The sequence below is a fragment of the Solanum tuberosum genome, unplaced genomic scaffold, assembly GCF_000226075.1.
Source record: "Solanum tuberosum cultivar DM 1-3 516 R44 unplaced genomic scaffold, SolTub_3.0 scf00048, whole genome shotgun sequence".
In the NCBI taxonomy this organism is placed as follows: Eukaryota; Viridiplantae; Streptophyta; class Magnoliopsida; order Solanales; family Solanaceae; genus Solanum; species Solanum tuberosum.
Genome location: NW_006238976.1, coordinates 1,412,697 through 1,426,143, shown reverse-complemented (window position 1 = coordinate 1,426,143; position 13,447 = coordinate 1,412,697). Strand labels below are relative to the sequence as shown.

Genomic DNA, 13,447 nt, shown 5'->3' with positions numbered 1-13,447 from the left:
ACCCCCCCCCCCCCTCCTTCCCCCCACCCCACACATTCACCAAAAAAAAAAAAACAACAACAACAACTACAACAATAACATATACGTAACGTCTAAAATTATTACCAGCACTCATAAAGTTTAATATCGACTCGTAATCGAAAATAAACATCACCCTCAAAGGAATCAGTCATGATAGTAGCAATTCCTCTAGCCATGAAGAAATCACCAGTTCCACCAATAACAGAAATATCTCTAGTTTTATTCATAATTGGATCAGCTCCAGCAAAATTAATACTCCCTTTATGTTGAGTTGAATTAAAAACAAATGAAAACCCTAACCATGAAGTAAATATTTCTTTTTTATCATAAACATAAAAACCTTGTGCTCTTCCAATTGGATTTGAATGAATATTATTATCCAAAGTAATTGGATCATCAAATACAATTAAATCTCCAAAATTATTTTGTCCAGCTAATTTTGTAAGATTTCCCCATGCTGGAGCTCCAACAATAGCTGATGTTGCATTTTTGGCATTTTCACCATTGTATAATATGTCATGGAAGTAAAAAATTAGGGTTTTACAAGGGCGATGTGCGCGAATTTTATTCGACGATTCAACTATAGAGAAGTTTATTATAAGGAGAAGGAAAAATGAAATGGCTATGGAATTTGATATTTTTAATGCCATTTTTGTTACTTATTATTTTGGTGTGAATTTTATTTTCTTAATCTCATCTCTTTATATAAGGATTTTTTTTGGGATCCAATTTGTTGTGATGTGATAGTGAGTATGGTCCAAAAATTTAAAAACTTGGCTTTTAAGGGATCTCATATTTCCATGTAGTATAAAATAAGACGTAAATACTAAGATAAATTAAAACGTATGGCTATTGTTCGTTTCCCTATCTTCAAGTCTATGTTAGTAGAATCTTTTCTTGGTAGGTAATAACTAACATATATATTCATTCAGAATTTGAAGTTTATAAAATTTTATAGTAGTAGTACTCGTCCCTCGATCGGGATAGCTCAGTTGGCCTTTGGAGGGTGGGCGATTTGGGATCGATCCTCCCTTAATGTCTTCTGAGTCGAGCATATCGCATAGGGCTTGCCTAATGCGGTTTACATCTCACGTGTGGTTTGCGGTCTATCACACAATAGGGGGTTTATCTGGTGGGTCCAAAGCGCTCACTCGAAGGGCAGAGGTTGTGACAAAGATTGTAGCGGCTGCAGGTTATAGAATTTATGTGAACCCGGCCCATAGATTACTCTTAGAGGTGATAAATTAGCTCATGAAAACATAACCCGTCTATTTATTAACTCAACAAATTTCAGTCTAACAATTCATAAAGAACTAGATTAATATGTAGGTGTCAAATCGACTCATGAGAAATTTAGTCAAAATATTTAGAGAAGAATTTTTTTGTACGTTAGGGATATCCTAAATTTTCAAATAACTTATAGTTAATATTGCGTATACTAACTATTCTCTGAATATAACTGCATACTTGCTTTCATCTTAAGAATGTATACATATTAAAGTAAAAAAATTTAATAAGTAAACAAAAATGTGTAGACATAATAATAGTATCATTTGTTTGGTTATGATGTCTAAAGTCTAACATCCATCAATTTTCATTTTCTTTCACTGTTTAATTTGAAATGAAAATAAATAATTGAGTTTAAATTCATGCATCAATAATCAAAATTGCATTTCTTCTAATAGGCCTGTCTGATTTTTTTTTTTAAAAAAGCATCAATAATCAAATGATGTATTGAATATTTATTTTATTTTAATTTACATTGCATCATTTCAATATTCAGAGTCATTTTTTTAAAAATTGATCGTGAAGTCAGGCATGAAATCTTCATATTTTTAAAATAGAAATTACATATTTGAAAACTACATAAAAAGTACTATAAGTCATTAATAATTATTTAAAATATTTCAAAAGCAAAGGAAAAGATTAAGGTTAAAGTAAAAATCATTTTGACTCTTGAAATTCAAAAAGATATCACATAAATTGAAACAGGAAAAATACGCAATTAAGTTAATTACTTGTGGAATGGTTACAAGTAAAACTCTTTATAAATAATAGTTGATAATGGTAAAAGTAATAGTAATAATTGTTGGACTGGTAACATATATGATGCAATATTATTCACTTTCGGCTAAGTCCGCACGATTTTTTAAAAGAGAACTCATACCATTAAGAATATATCTCTACACCTCATGTAGCCTCTCAATCTTTTCAACTATCAACGTTGAACTTTGTTTTTACACTAAAAACTCTTTCCTCGAAACTAATCAAGTTTCATGGACCTATCACCACAACCCACATGTTTTCCCCTTGAAATAATAAATTTCATGTGATCTATAAGACTATAACCATGATTCACGAGTCAATTTTTAAAATTTCCTATGTACCACTAAAGTTCAAAGCTAGCTTCTTTTTATGCTTGTTTGTTTCTAAGCTACCTTTGGTATGATTTTATGTCATCAATGTATAAAATCATATTCTAATAGTATTAATTATGGGGTCATGGCCTAATTATAAAGAACTATTAGTGGAACCTTTAAGTCTCCTAATTGGAAACAACGACTTTTGAAAGGGAAACAAGTAGCACATAACTAATAAAACTTAGGTATCAAATCCATTAATTTATGAAAGCTTAAATCTAAAGTTAAAATCAATAGAAAATTAGTTTAAAATGAGAATCAAAGTGCTAACCATATTTTTACTCATTATTTAATAATTATAAAATCATAGCTAGCGTTAGACTTCAATCAAGCCAATAATCACAAAAGAAATCTTATTATAATTAGGTGAGCCTGCCAACTTGTGTTTTGTCAATTTCACCAACCATTTTTCTAAGAGTTAGTTTAAGATATATTTTGGGGAAAAAACAAAAGTTGGTTAACTTAAAATTTATAATTTAAGGACTATTTTTGGATCAAATTATTACACTTTGTTTGGATGGTTGTTACGTATTATTTCTATCGTATTATATTGTATTGTATCGTATTGTATTGTTTTGATGAATACAATGTTTGGATAGACTGTATCGTTCTTCGTCGTTACACGTATCCATAAAATTGAATGATAAACCTACAAGAAAAGTAAGGTACGAGGTAGAGCTACTATGAAGAGGTAGGATAAAAGATGAAATATAATTATTAAATAATAAATAAAGATAAAATGAGAAGAAAATATTAAGGTAACGAAACGATCACACCAAATTGGTCATTACATAAAATGGGTCTTTTTGTTAATACCTAGCAATTGATTTAAATGATACGATACAATAGAATTTAAGTAACAATCAAAACAAAAACAACGGGTAACAACCATGCATCCAAACAAGGTGTTAGCGGTAGAGACATTTTTTAACCAAACTATTGACAACAACAACATTTATGTGAACCCGGCCCATAGATTACTCTTAGAGGTGATAAATTAGCTCATGAAAACATAGCCCGTCTATTTATTAACTCAACAAATTCAGTCTAACAATTCATAAAGAACTAGATTAATATGTAGGTGTCAAATCGACTCATGAGAAATTTAGTCAAAATATTTACAGAAGACATTTTTTGTACGTTAGGGCTATCCTAAATTTTCAAATAATTTATAGTTAATATTGCGTATACTAACTATTCTCTGAATATATATAACTGCATACTTGCTTTCATCTTCTGAATATATACATAATATAGAAGTAAAAAATAATAATTAAGTAAACAAAAATGTGTAGACATAATAATAGTATTATTTGTTTGGTTATGATGTCTAAAGTCTAACATCCATCAATTTTCATGTGAGTCCATTTTTAATGTGATCTATAAGACTATAACCATGATCCACGAGTCAATTTTTTAAATTCCATGTGTACCACTAAGATTTTTATGTCATCAATGTATAAAATCATATTCTAATAGTATTAGTTATGGGGTCATGACCTAATTATAAAGAACTATTATTGGAACCTTTAAGTCTCCTAATTGGAAACAACGACTTTTGAAAGGGAAACAAGTAGCACATAACTAATAAAAATTAGGAATCCAAATCCATTAATTTATGAAAGCTTAAATCTAAAGTTAAAATCAATATAAAATTAGTTTAAAATGAGAATCAAAGTGCTAACCATATTTTTACTCATTATTTAATAATTAAAATCATAGCTTGCGTTAGACTTCAATCAAGCCAATAATCACAAAAGAAATCTTAGTATAATAATTAGGTGAGCCTGCCAACTTGTGTTTTGTCAATTTCACCAACCATTTTTCTAAGAGTTAATTTAAGATATATTTTGGGGAAAAAACAAAAGTTGGTTAACTTAAAATTTATAATTTAAGGATTATTTTTGGATCAAACTATTACACTTTGTTTGGATGGTTGTTACGTATTATTTCATAATGTATTGTATTGTATCGAACTGTATTGTTTTGATGCATACAATGTTTGGATAGACTGTATCGTTTTTCATCGTTACACGTATCCATAAATTGAATGATAAGCCTACAATAAAAGTAAGGTACGAGGTAGAGCTACTATGAAAAGATAGGATAAAAGATTAAATATAATTACTAAATAATAAATAAAGATAAAATGAGAAGAAAATATTAAAGTAACGAAACGATCACACCAAATTGGTCATTACATAAAATAGATCTTTTTGTTGTTACCTAGCAATGGATTTAAATGATACGATACAATAAAATTTAAGTAACAATCAAAACAAAAACGACAGGTAACAACCATGCATCCAAACAAGGTGTTAGCGGTAGGGACATTTTTTAAACAAACTATTGACAACAAGTACATTTTTAGACCAAAGTATTAACTAAAGATATTTTTGTTCATTTTCACATAGTTTAAAGACATTTTTTTTTTGGACAAATTACTTAACTACACTCCTTTACTTACCTTAATATCCATTTATCCATACTTATTTCAAAAATTTCAAAAATCCCTTATTTACCTATGTATCCCGCTATGTGGAATGTATCAAACGCTATGTATCCCGTGCTACAACTCTATGTATCCCGTGCACAGCGCTATGTATCCCGCATGTATCCCGTGCACAACGTTATGTATCCCGCTATGTGGAATGTATCAAACCTAATGTATCCTGTGCACAACGCTATTTATCCCGATATGTGGAATGTATCCCGTGCACAACGCTATGTATCCCGCAAACATCATTTTTAAGGGATTTTTGGTAAATAGAAAACTAGAAGGGATAGGATGTTATTTAGTACTTATAATATGTGGTTCCTATAATTTATACTTTTTTTTTTTATCCTTTTTGGATTATTAAATAATGAGTAAACATTCACCTTAAAATTTGTGGGCAACTTAAAGAACCTAAAGGATGATTCCATGCTTGGAAAATTAGACATACATTGTAACAATGAGATAAAAATATTTTTGTATTTTTTTTTAATCAAAAAGCCCGCAAACATCATTTTTAAGGGATTTTTGGTAAATAGAAAACTAGAAGGGATAGGATGTTATTTAGTACTTATAATATGTGGTTCCTATAATTTATACTTTTTTTTTTTATCCTTTTTGGATTATTAAATAATGAGTAAACATTCACCTTAAAATTTGTGGGCAACTTAAAGAACCTAAAGGATGATTCCATGCTTGGAAAATTAGACATACATTGTAACAATGAGATAAAAATATTTTTGTATTTTTTTTTAATCAAAAAGTAATACTTTTCTGTTAGAATTAATAAATCTTTTATAATATTCTATTGATATAATCTTTAATTAAATATGCACATTTAATTATTAAAAATAAACAGTCTTAATCATTGAGTGTTCAAATCTAAAGTGCACATCTTAACAAACCCGAAAAACTACAATATTCTTAATAAATACTATCTAATAGCATTCATACAACTTAATATCCATTTTAAGACGAAAATACCCCAATCCTTCAACAGCATCAGTACTAAATGTTACAACACCTCTAGCCATAAAAAAATCTCCTGTCCCTCCAACAATACTAAGATCTCTAGTTTTTTGTTCAATAATATCTGCCCCCATAATATTTAATGTACCACAATATTCACTTGAATTAAAAACCAAAGTATAAGCAAACCATGCATTATACTTACTCTTCATGTTATATAAATAAAATCCTTGAGCTCGCGCAACAGGTGTTGACATAAAATTTTGATCTATTGTTATTGGATCGTCGAATACTACTAACATCCCAAAATTGAAATCTCCTAGGACGTTATTAAGAGGGTTTGAGACATTTGCAGATGTAGCGTTTGCAGCATTTGTTACGTTGAAAAGGATGTCATGGTAATAGAGAACGAGTCGTTTGCAGGGTTTTTTTGGGTTTAGGGTTTTAGAATTGGCTATGAGAAAAAAAGAAGTGAGTATAATAATAAAAAGGATGTTGAAATAATAATATGATTTCTCCATGGTTTAATTGTTGAGAGATTTAAATGATTTTGTTCAAGTTTATATAGTGGAAATTAAAAGACTATGATGTTGTTATATTTAGTGATATCAAGAATATACTTTAGTAGCTTAGTTCAATATTTGGAGAAAAATTTATTTGTTTGTTTCTATGGAAGACAAAGTTAAATAAGTTGCAAGAACACTTTTTTTAATCATGTTTAGAAAATTCATAATCCGACTTGTTTTATTTAGTGTTTTCATACTTGAAAATCTTATAATTATAGTAAAAAAATATGAACTCTTTCAACAAATAAGACAAAGTTGCAAGGCCGATTATTTTACAATTTTTTATTTTTTTAAAAAATGGGGGTGTTTATTACCTACCACATTGTTGATGCTAAACTAAGATTTTAGGAATGGCATATTCCCTCTTCATTATGACTTGTATGAGTTGTTCAGTTTACAGACTTAGAGTTCGAATTTTGAGAATAAAAATAACTCACAAGTCACAATAAGAAAGTGTTTTCTTTTTACAGATCCTACACAACGTGAATTTGGATTAGTAGAGGCTTTGACTTCAAAATATCACCTTTCATAGGCCCTACGTGGCATGAACATGGAGCAAAATTTTCGCCGAATGTTCTTTCGGTCGGGATAGTTAATTAATAAATGACCTTTTAATTTTTCTTGCGAACTTATGGACTTTTAACTGTCTAAAAGTAAACTGAAAATCTTATGAGAAAATGATCTAAAGTTTTATAAGTTATAGCAAAATTTAGATGACAGTCTAATATTTTATGCGTCTGCTTCCAAAGTTCTACAATAAATTGGACCAACAAGTGAAACAAAGTTGGGCCTAGCTCATCAGATTGTCACCATCAAAATTGATCATTAGAATGTGAAAATCTTAGTGAAAGATTGGATTTCTTATCTCATATTTGCGTTCAATGAGAATGGATAAGAGGCTTGTGGTATTGACCCTAGGGGTCAAAGATGCTATATTTCCCGGAGGGAACTCCGAAAGAATATGTCTAATGCAACTTTTTTTGTTATTCTATCGTGATAGGAGGTTAGTTACCATTTTATCATGTTTTCAATAAATGTTTGTTATAAATGTGTGCCTACATTACCTTACAAGTGATATGATCGTATAAATATTAGTCAGTACATAAAACTTAAACTCATTATACGTTGCAGATATCATCTATTACTCTGTATTGCCAGAGGAAAATCCAACTGTAATTCAACAACAAAGACAAACACTGATAATTCTTAAGGCAACAAAGTTGAAACTCATAAAGGAACAATAAGTATTAATGCAAAGAAATAGTTTTCAGTCTTACAATAACAGAACAAATGTCATGTATAATAAGCCTTGAGTAACTAGCATTGTACTGTACATTGAGTACTTAAAAACCTTGATGAATTGCTAGCAAAAACGACGTTTATTCTGAATCACAATCGCCGTCTGATGACTCTCCTTCCTTCAAAGAACTGAGAGATTCTTCAGGCAACTGGCTGCGGTACTGCTGCACCACCAACACTGATGCTGTAGTCGAAAATTCTGGTGATGTCAATAAGTTTCCCAAGGATCCTAACTCAGGGCAGTCACTCTTTTTGTCCAATGCTACAACTACTTGTCCCTCAGGCATTCTGCCAACCAGAAACAGATTGCAACGATTGTACTCACGAATTGCTTCTATAGTCCCACGAGCATCTTTCACGAGCCTCTCCTCAAATTTGATCGATCCATCTATTGAAGATTTTTGTTTAACATCAGCAAGGAACTCTTCATCATCAGATTGAGCCTCGGGGTTAGTTTTGTCATTCATTTCTACCTTGACACTTGTCCCGGAAACCTCAGGGTCTACTATGAACCGAACCACAATCAAACTAATGCCAGGGTGTTCAGCTATACGTACACCATAAGCAAGTGCTTCGCGATCATCATGGCCACCGAAGAACAAGGCAGTCACTGAGAAGTCAACGTTACTTGAGGATACATGAGAAGCTCCACCGAGACCACGATCTACTAATATGCCAACTGAACATGGTGCATGCTGAAGAACTCTCCTGTTCACATGCCTAAGTTCGCCTCGGGTTGTTTCCAAATGTCCATCGAGTCTCGGGTGCTTATGAAACGGGAGGATTATCATTGCAACCCTTTTTCTCTCTGCACTAGCGACTATGTCCTCGTGCATGCTGTTCATAGGAGAGATTGCAGTAGTTGGTCGAATAGATACCTTACTCAGATTTGAGAATGTATCAAAAGCTACAACAATTTGATTCGAGTCTTGCACCTGTTCGGTGTTCCAAAAGGGCAATCCATTCTTTTTAGCCTTGTGGACCATCAGGATTGCAGAGGATCTTTCTGAAAGCTCCATGAGGTGCATTGCGTAGACACGAAGCCCTTCCCTCTTCTCAATACCCCGAGAAACCTCAATGAGATTGAGCATTGCAGGAATGTTCCTTGTGCTGTGGAAGCAGGCCAAGATTCGGAGCTGTTTGCTCGTGTTTTTCCTCTGTATAGTTCTGTGTTTGTATGCTGTCACAGCCAGTTTTGCTGGCTTATATACTGATATCACTATAGGTGTTGTGATGAACGTCGTGAAGAGAGCCATCAACACCATGATGGCAAATGTTTGATCATTAAGTACCTGCAAAACCAAACATCAGTCAAAAATCAATGTTACGCAACTATAAGTAGTCGAAAATGAAGTGTAATCAAGCTGAACTTACTCCTCTATCTTTGCCAATGTTGAGAACAATGAGCTCCACCAAACCTTTAGTGTTCATCAAGAAACCGAGGGTTACAGCCTCTTGGATGGGCAATTTGCACAGTAGTGACACCACGATAGTGCCAACAATCTTCCCAAAACATGCTGTAACTATGACTAGAACAAGAAGACCCCATGATTGAGCCCCTTGAATGGTGGCTACGTTCGTTTTCAATCCACTAGACACAAAGTACAGAGGAAGGAATAGACCAGACACGAGATCCTCAACTTTTTCCACCAGAGCACCCGCGAAAGGCCCTTCCTTTGGGACGAGAACTCCAAGCACAAAAGCCCCAAACAATGCATGAATACCAATCATGTCAGTCACAAATGATGCAGCCAAAACAACTGCAAGTGTAGCGCACACGTATTTTTCGTCCACTGGCTCACCTTCAGAACAACGTCTAGCCATCCATTTGAATATACGAGGAGCAATGAATATGCAGAGTAGCACGAAACCAGTTCCACACAAAAGGACCCATAACGAGATAACAGGAGAACGACCAACACCTGAGAGGGCGATAGCTAGAGCGAGTAGAATCCATGCAGCCACATCATTGACAGCTGCAGCAGACATCGCCATTTGACCAACGTCCGTTGTTAAAAGCTTGAGTTCAGCCAGGATACGAGCCAAAACGGGGAAGGCAGTGATGGAAAGGGCTACTCCCATGAAGATGAGAAAAGGGCCTTGGTTAACTCCTTTAGAAACAGTTTCCCGGAGAACAAAGGATGTCCCAATTCCTAATGCAAAAGGAACACTGATTCCTGCAAGAGCAATGCTTAGAGCTTTCTTTCCAGTCCGACGAAGGGACTTTGGATCTAGCTCCAGTCCAACAAGGAAAAGAAAGAAGAGGAGTCCAAAATTGGCTAAGGTGTCTAGCACTGTAAGGCTCTTCGGTGGAAATATAGCGTGTAGATACTTCTGGTTGCGTCCTAGAGCAGATGGGCCTAGTAGAACCCCTCCCTAACAAAGTAAAAAATTGGATCAAATCAATTTCTTGCACTAACAAGTAGTACCAATCAGCATTATAAATCATGTTTTTATGGTGCCATAACACAATTGTGGTTCAAACATTCATCCATGATATCACAACTCATTAATATACGAAAATTCAACCAATATAAATGGTTTAGACTCATAACTAGTGGCATGTATCCAAGAAAATTCATCTCTAATACATTTTGTAAATTCTAATCAATCCCTTTGCATTCCCACAGTGTAACAAAAATAAAGAAGCCACGACAAAATACTAAAGATAGCATGACAAAGCATTCTGAATAAAGGAACAATAGTTACAACATAATAATACTATAATCGAAGTACAAGAAACAACCGATAGTAACATAAATAGTTAGTCCTTTTGCAATGTGATAGCTAATTGGTTGATTTACAGTACGATAACTAAGTGGTATACTCCTTCCATACAAAAAACTTTAGTCAAAACAGAGGCAAACTAGACTAAAATTCATTTAAAGTCCATTATAATTTTTTCATTGTGATGTTAAACAACTGCTCAACTTCTCCATCAAGATTAGATCAAGTTCCAATTTTTCTGGAATAAATGCTCTTTATGTTAGTTTTTGACTACCATGTTAACCAGCAGCAGCAAATCAAATACTTTATGATTAGTTAAAAAAATAAAAAAAGCCTTGCTTTGATGGCAAATTACCAAGGGACTATATGTTTTGAAAGAAAAATAATAGGGGACCATGTGTTTTGAGTTAATATCTAACAAAAGTAACAAGAATACTGAACTTTCAAGATAACAATATAAATATGCTTTATCAAAAGATAAGCAACATAAATATATATAATACCAATCATTTTTTCCAACAATGTTTCCTAATAGAGTGCAACTATATGCTTATTGGAGAAAATTGTAAAACATAAAGGCACAAATGTATAACTCAAGAAAAATCTGAAAACACCAACACATGGGATAACTTAGTGAAAATTAGAGTAAAACTTATGGAAAAACTAGAATTATCTAAGTACTTGTGCTGGTGAAAGATAATAAGTATCCACATTTTCAACAAAATACTGAATATTTATATATGTGTGTGTATGAGTATCTGGTAAAATAATCGAGGTACATCCAACTATAAGTTTATTGGAGAAAATTGAAAAGAAAGAAAAATAAAAATCAAGAAAAGAAATGAAACATAAGTCTTGGTATTTCGAAAATTCCACCACAAATTCATGGAATATTTATAAAGAGATCAAAATCTCAAATATTCCGCAAATTCATGAAAAATTTATAAAGAGATCAAATCCAAATCATCTTAATTCGAGAAATATGCCACTAATGGTCCTCGAATTATGAAGATGAAGTCCAAATCATCCTAGTTCGAGAAATACGCCACTAACGACCCTCGAATTATGAAAATCAAGTCCAAACATCCAAGTTTAAGAAATACGCAATCCAAATCATCCTAGTTTGGGGAGCAGAATTGTACTCACAATCTTGATCAATAAAATTATGTTTCTTCATAAAAAACAAAAAAAAACATAAGTCTTGGTAGCAGAGTTCCTTGGTATCTTTATACTAATGAGAGGTACTAGTAAGTATTCGAGTGGCAAATATAGTATATAGTCAACGGATTCAACTGAACCCGTCATTTTTAACACGAGGGTTTCTTAAATAAAATTGAACCTATAACTTTTAAGTGTTATAAATTCTATAGTAAAACATAAGATTGAACCCATCAAATTTAAATCCCAAGTCCGGTGCTATAGTCAAGATACACACAAGTTGATCTGAATACCACCAGTCTACACAAGCTAACCCGAACACTACCACAACAACAACATACTCAGTATAATTTCATAAATAAAGTCTAGGGAGACTAAAGAACCCTAAATACATAAATGAAAACATTAACAACAACGAAATAATGTGAAATGAAAAACACAGTACACAACATAGATAAGAAAGAAAGAATAGTAGTAACAAGTAACAACAATAAAATAATACGATAATAGAAGCAGCAATACTTACAACAATCTCAGCAATGACTCTAGGTTGTCTCAATGGCCTTAAAATATAAGCAAGAAGTCTAGTAAGCACAAGTACTAAACATATTTGAACAATAGCCAAAGGAAGTGCATAATCCAATGGATTATCCCCTTGAAAAACTCCATTAGATGTTGCTTTCATTGGTGATGGACACTTCATAGTTCCATTTGAAGCCATAATAAAACAACCCCACTTAATCAAAACTCAAAAAGATTCAATCTTTATCTTCAATTTCTGCAAATTTTCAACATTTTCAAGAAAACAAAAAAACAGTCAGATGAAGAAAAAAAGTCTTTTTTTTTTTGCCCTTATATAGATAGGATTAATGAAATTCAATGCTGATTTGGATTTCAGTCACAAAATTAGAGGGAAAGAATAATTTTTGCTAAAAAAAATAAATTAACTTCCTAGATTGAATTTTAAATATTTTTTTTGACTTTTTAGATCCCTAGCACAAATATATGTGCATGGAGAAAATTTATATTTTTATAGAATAGAGAGAGTGCCAGGTACATTTATTTATTTTTCTTTCCCGAGCAAGATATGTTTAATTAGTTTTGAATAACTTTTTTTTAAAAAAAAGACATGCAGTTTAAAAATAAATATATTACTATGTGATAATTTAAGTTTTATATTTAAGCTAAATAAATAATATTTACATAGTGAAGAAGAATTGTTCACTTTTTTTTAAATTTATATCCTTATTTAGATAAGTGAGTGTGAATAATATTAAATAGGCACTTACTATTTAATTAAGGATAATTTACTAAAAATAAATCTTTTAGGGGTGAGTGACATTTTTAAGGAGTATGTTCAATCTAAAATGTCACAAAATATTATACAAAAAAAAGTACTACTTAAGAGAGAGAAAAATATTAGGAACTTCAAAAATTATAAAACAATCAAGACTTAATAAGAATGGAACAAATTGAGTTAATTATAACTTCTTCTTTTTTTTAAAATCAATTCAAATAACTTTCTAAACAAGTTAATTTATTCATTTATTTATCAACCTAAATCATTTTAATCTGTTTAAATTTATATATAACCTGCTCATTTGATACTCCTACATAGGGTGTTCACGGTTTGGATAAAAACCGATCCAAACCGAAAAATCAAACCAAACCGATAAAATAAAACCGATTTTATTTGGGTTTGGTTTGGTTTGGTTTTAGATTTTTGAAAACCGATAGTATTTGGTTTGGTTATGGTTTTATTCGAAAAAACCCGAAGAAATAACCGAACCGAA

The 13,447-nt window shown here is 31.9% G+C and overlaps 2 protein-coding genes across 2 annotated transcripts in view; both read right to left on the bottom strand.

Annotated features, from left to right (window-relative positions):
* Window positions 1-36: 36 nt before the first annotated feature.
* On the bottom strand, window positions 37-676 carry LOC102604150 (disease resistance response protein 206-like). Its single transcript, XM_006343846.2, has one exon. It carries the CDS (start codon window positions 669-671, stop codon window positions 102-104), a length of 570 nt encoding a protein of 189 aa, XP_006343908.1. The 5' UTR covers window positions 672-676; the 3' UTR covers window positions 37-101.
* Window positions 677-7,634: 6,958 nt separating this feature from the next.
* LOC102603813 (cation/H(+) antiporter 18-like) overlaps window positions 7,635-13,447 on the bottom strand; it is a 7,271-nt gene continuing 1,458 nt past the window's right edge. Inside the window, exons 2-4 of the mRNA XM_006343845.2 lie at window positions 12,181-12,432; window positions 9,144-10,145; window positions 7,635-9,061 (exon numbers count right to left, since the gene is read on the bottom strand). Of these exons, the coding sequence (XP_006343907.2) occupies window positions 7,850-9,061; window positions 9,144-10,145; window positions 12,181-12,375 (2,409 nt within the window). The 5' untranslated portion in view covers window positions 12,376-12,432 and the 3' untranslated portion in view covers window positions 7,635-7,849. The remainder of the gene's footprint in view (window positions 9,062-9,143; window positions 10,146-12,180; window positions 12,433-13,447) is intronic.

Coding starts and splice junctions, on each gene's coding strand:
- LOC102604150 (XM_006343846.2), bottom strand. CDS start 671: ATGGCATTAAAAATATCAAATTCCATAGCCATTTCATTTTTCCTTCTC.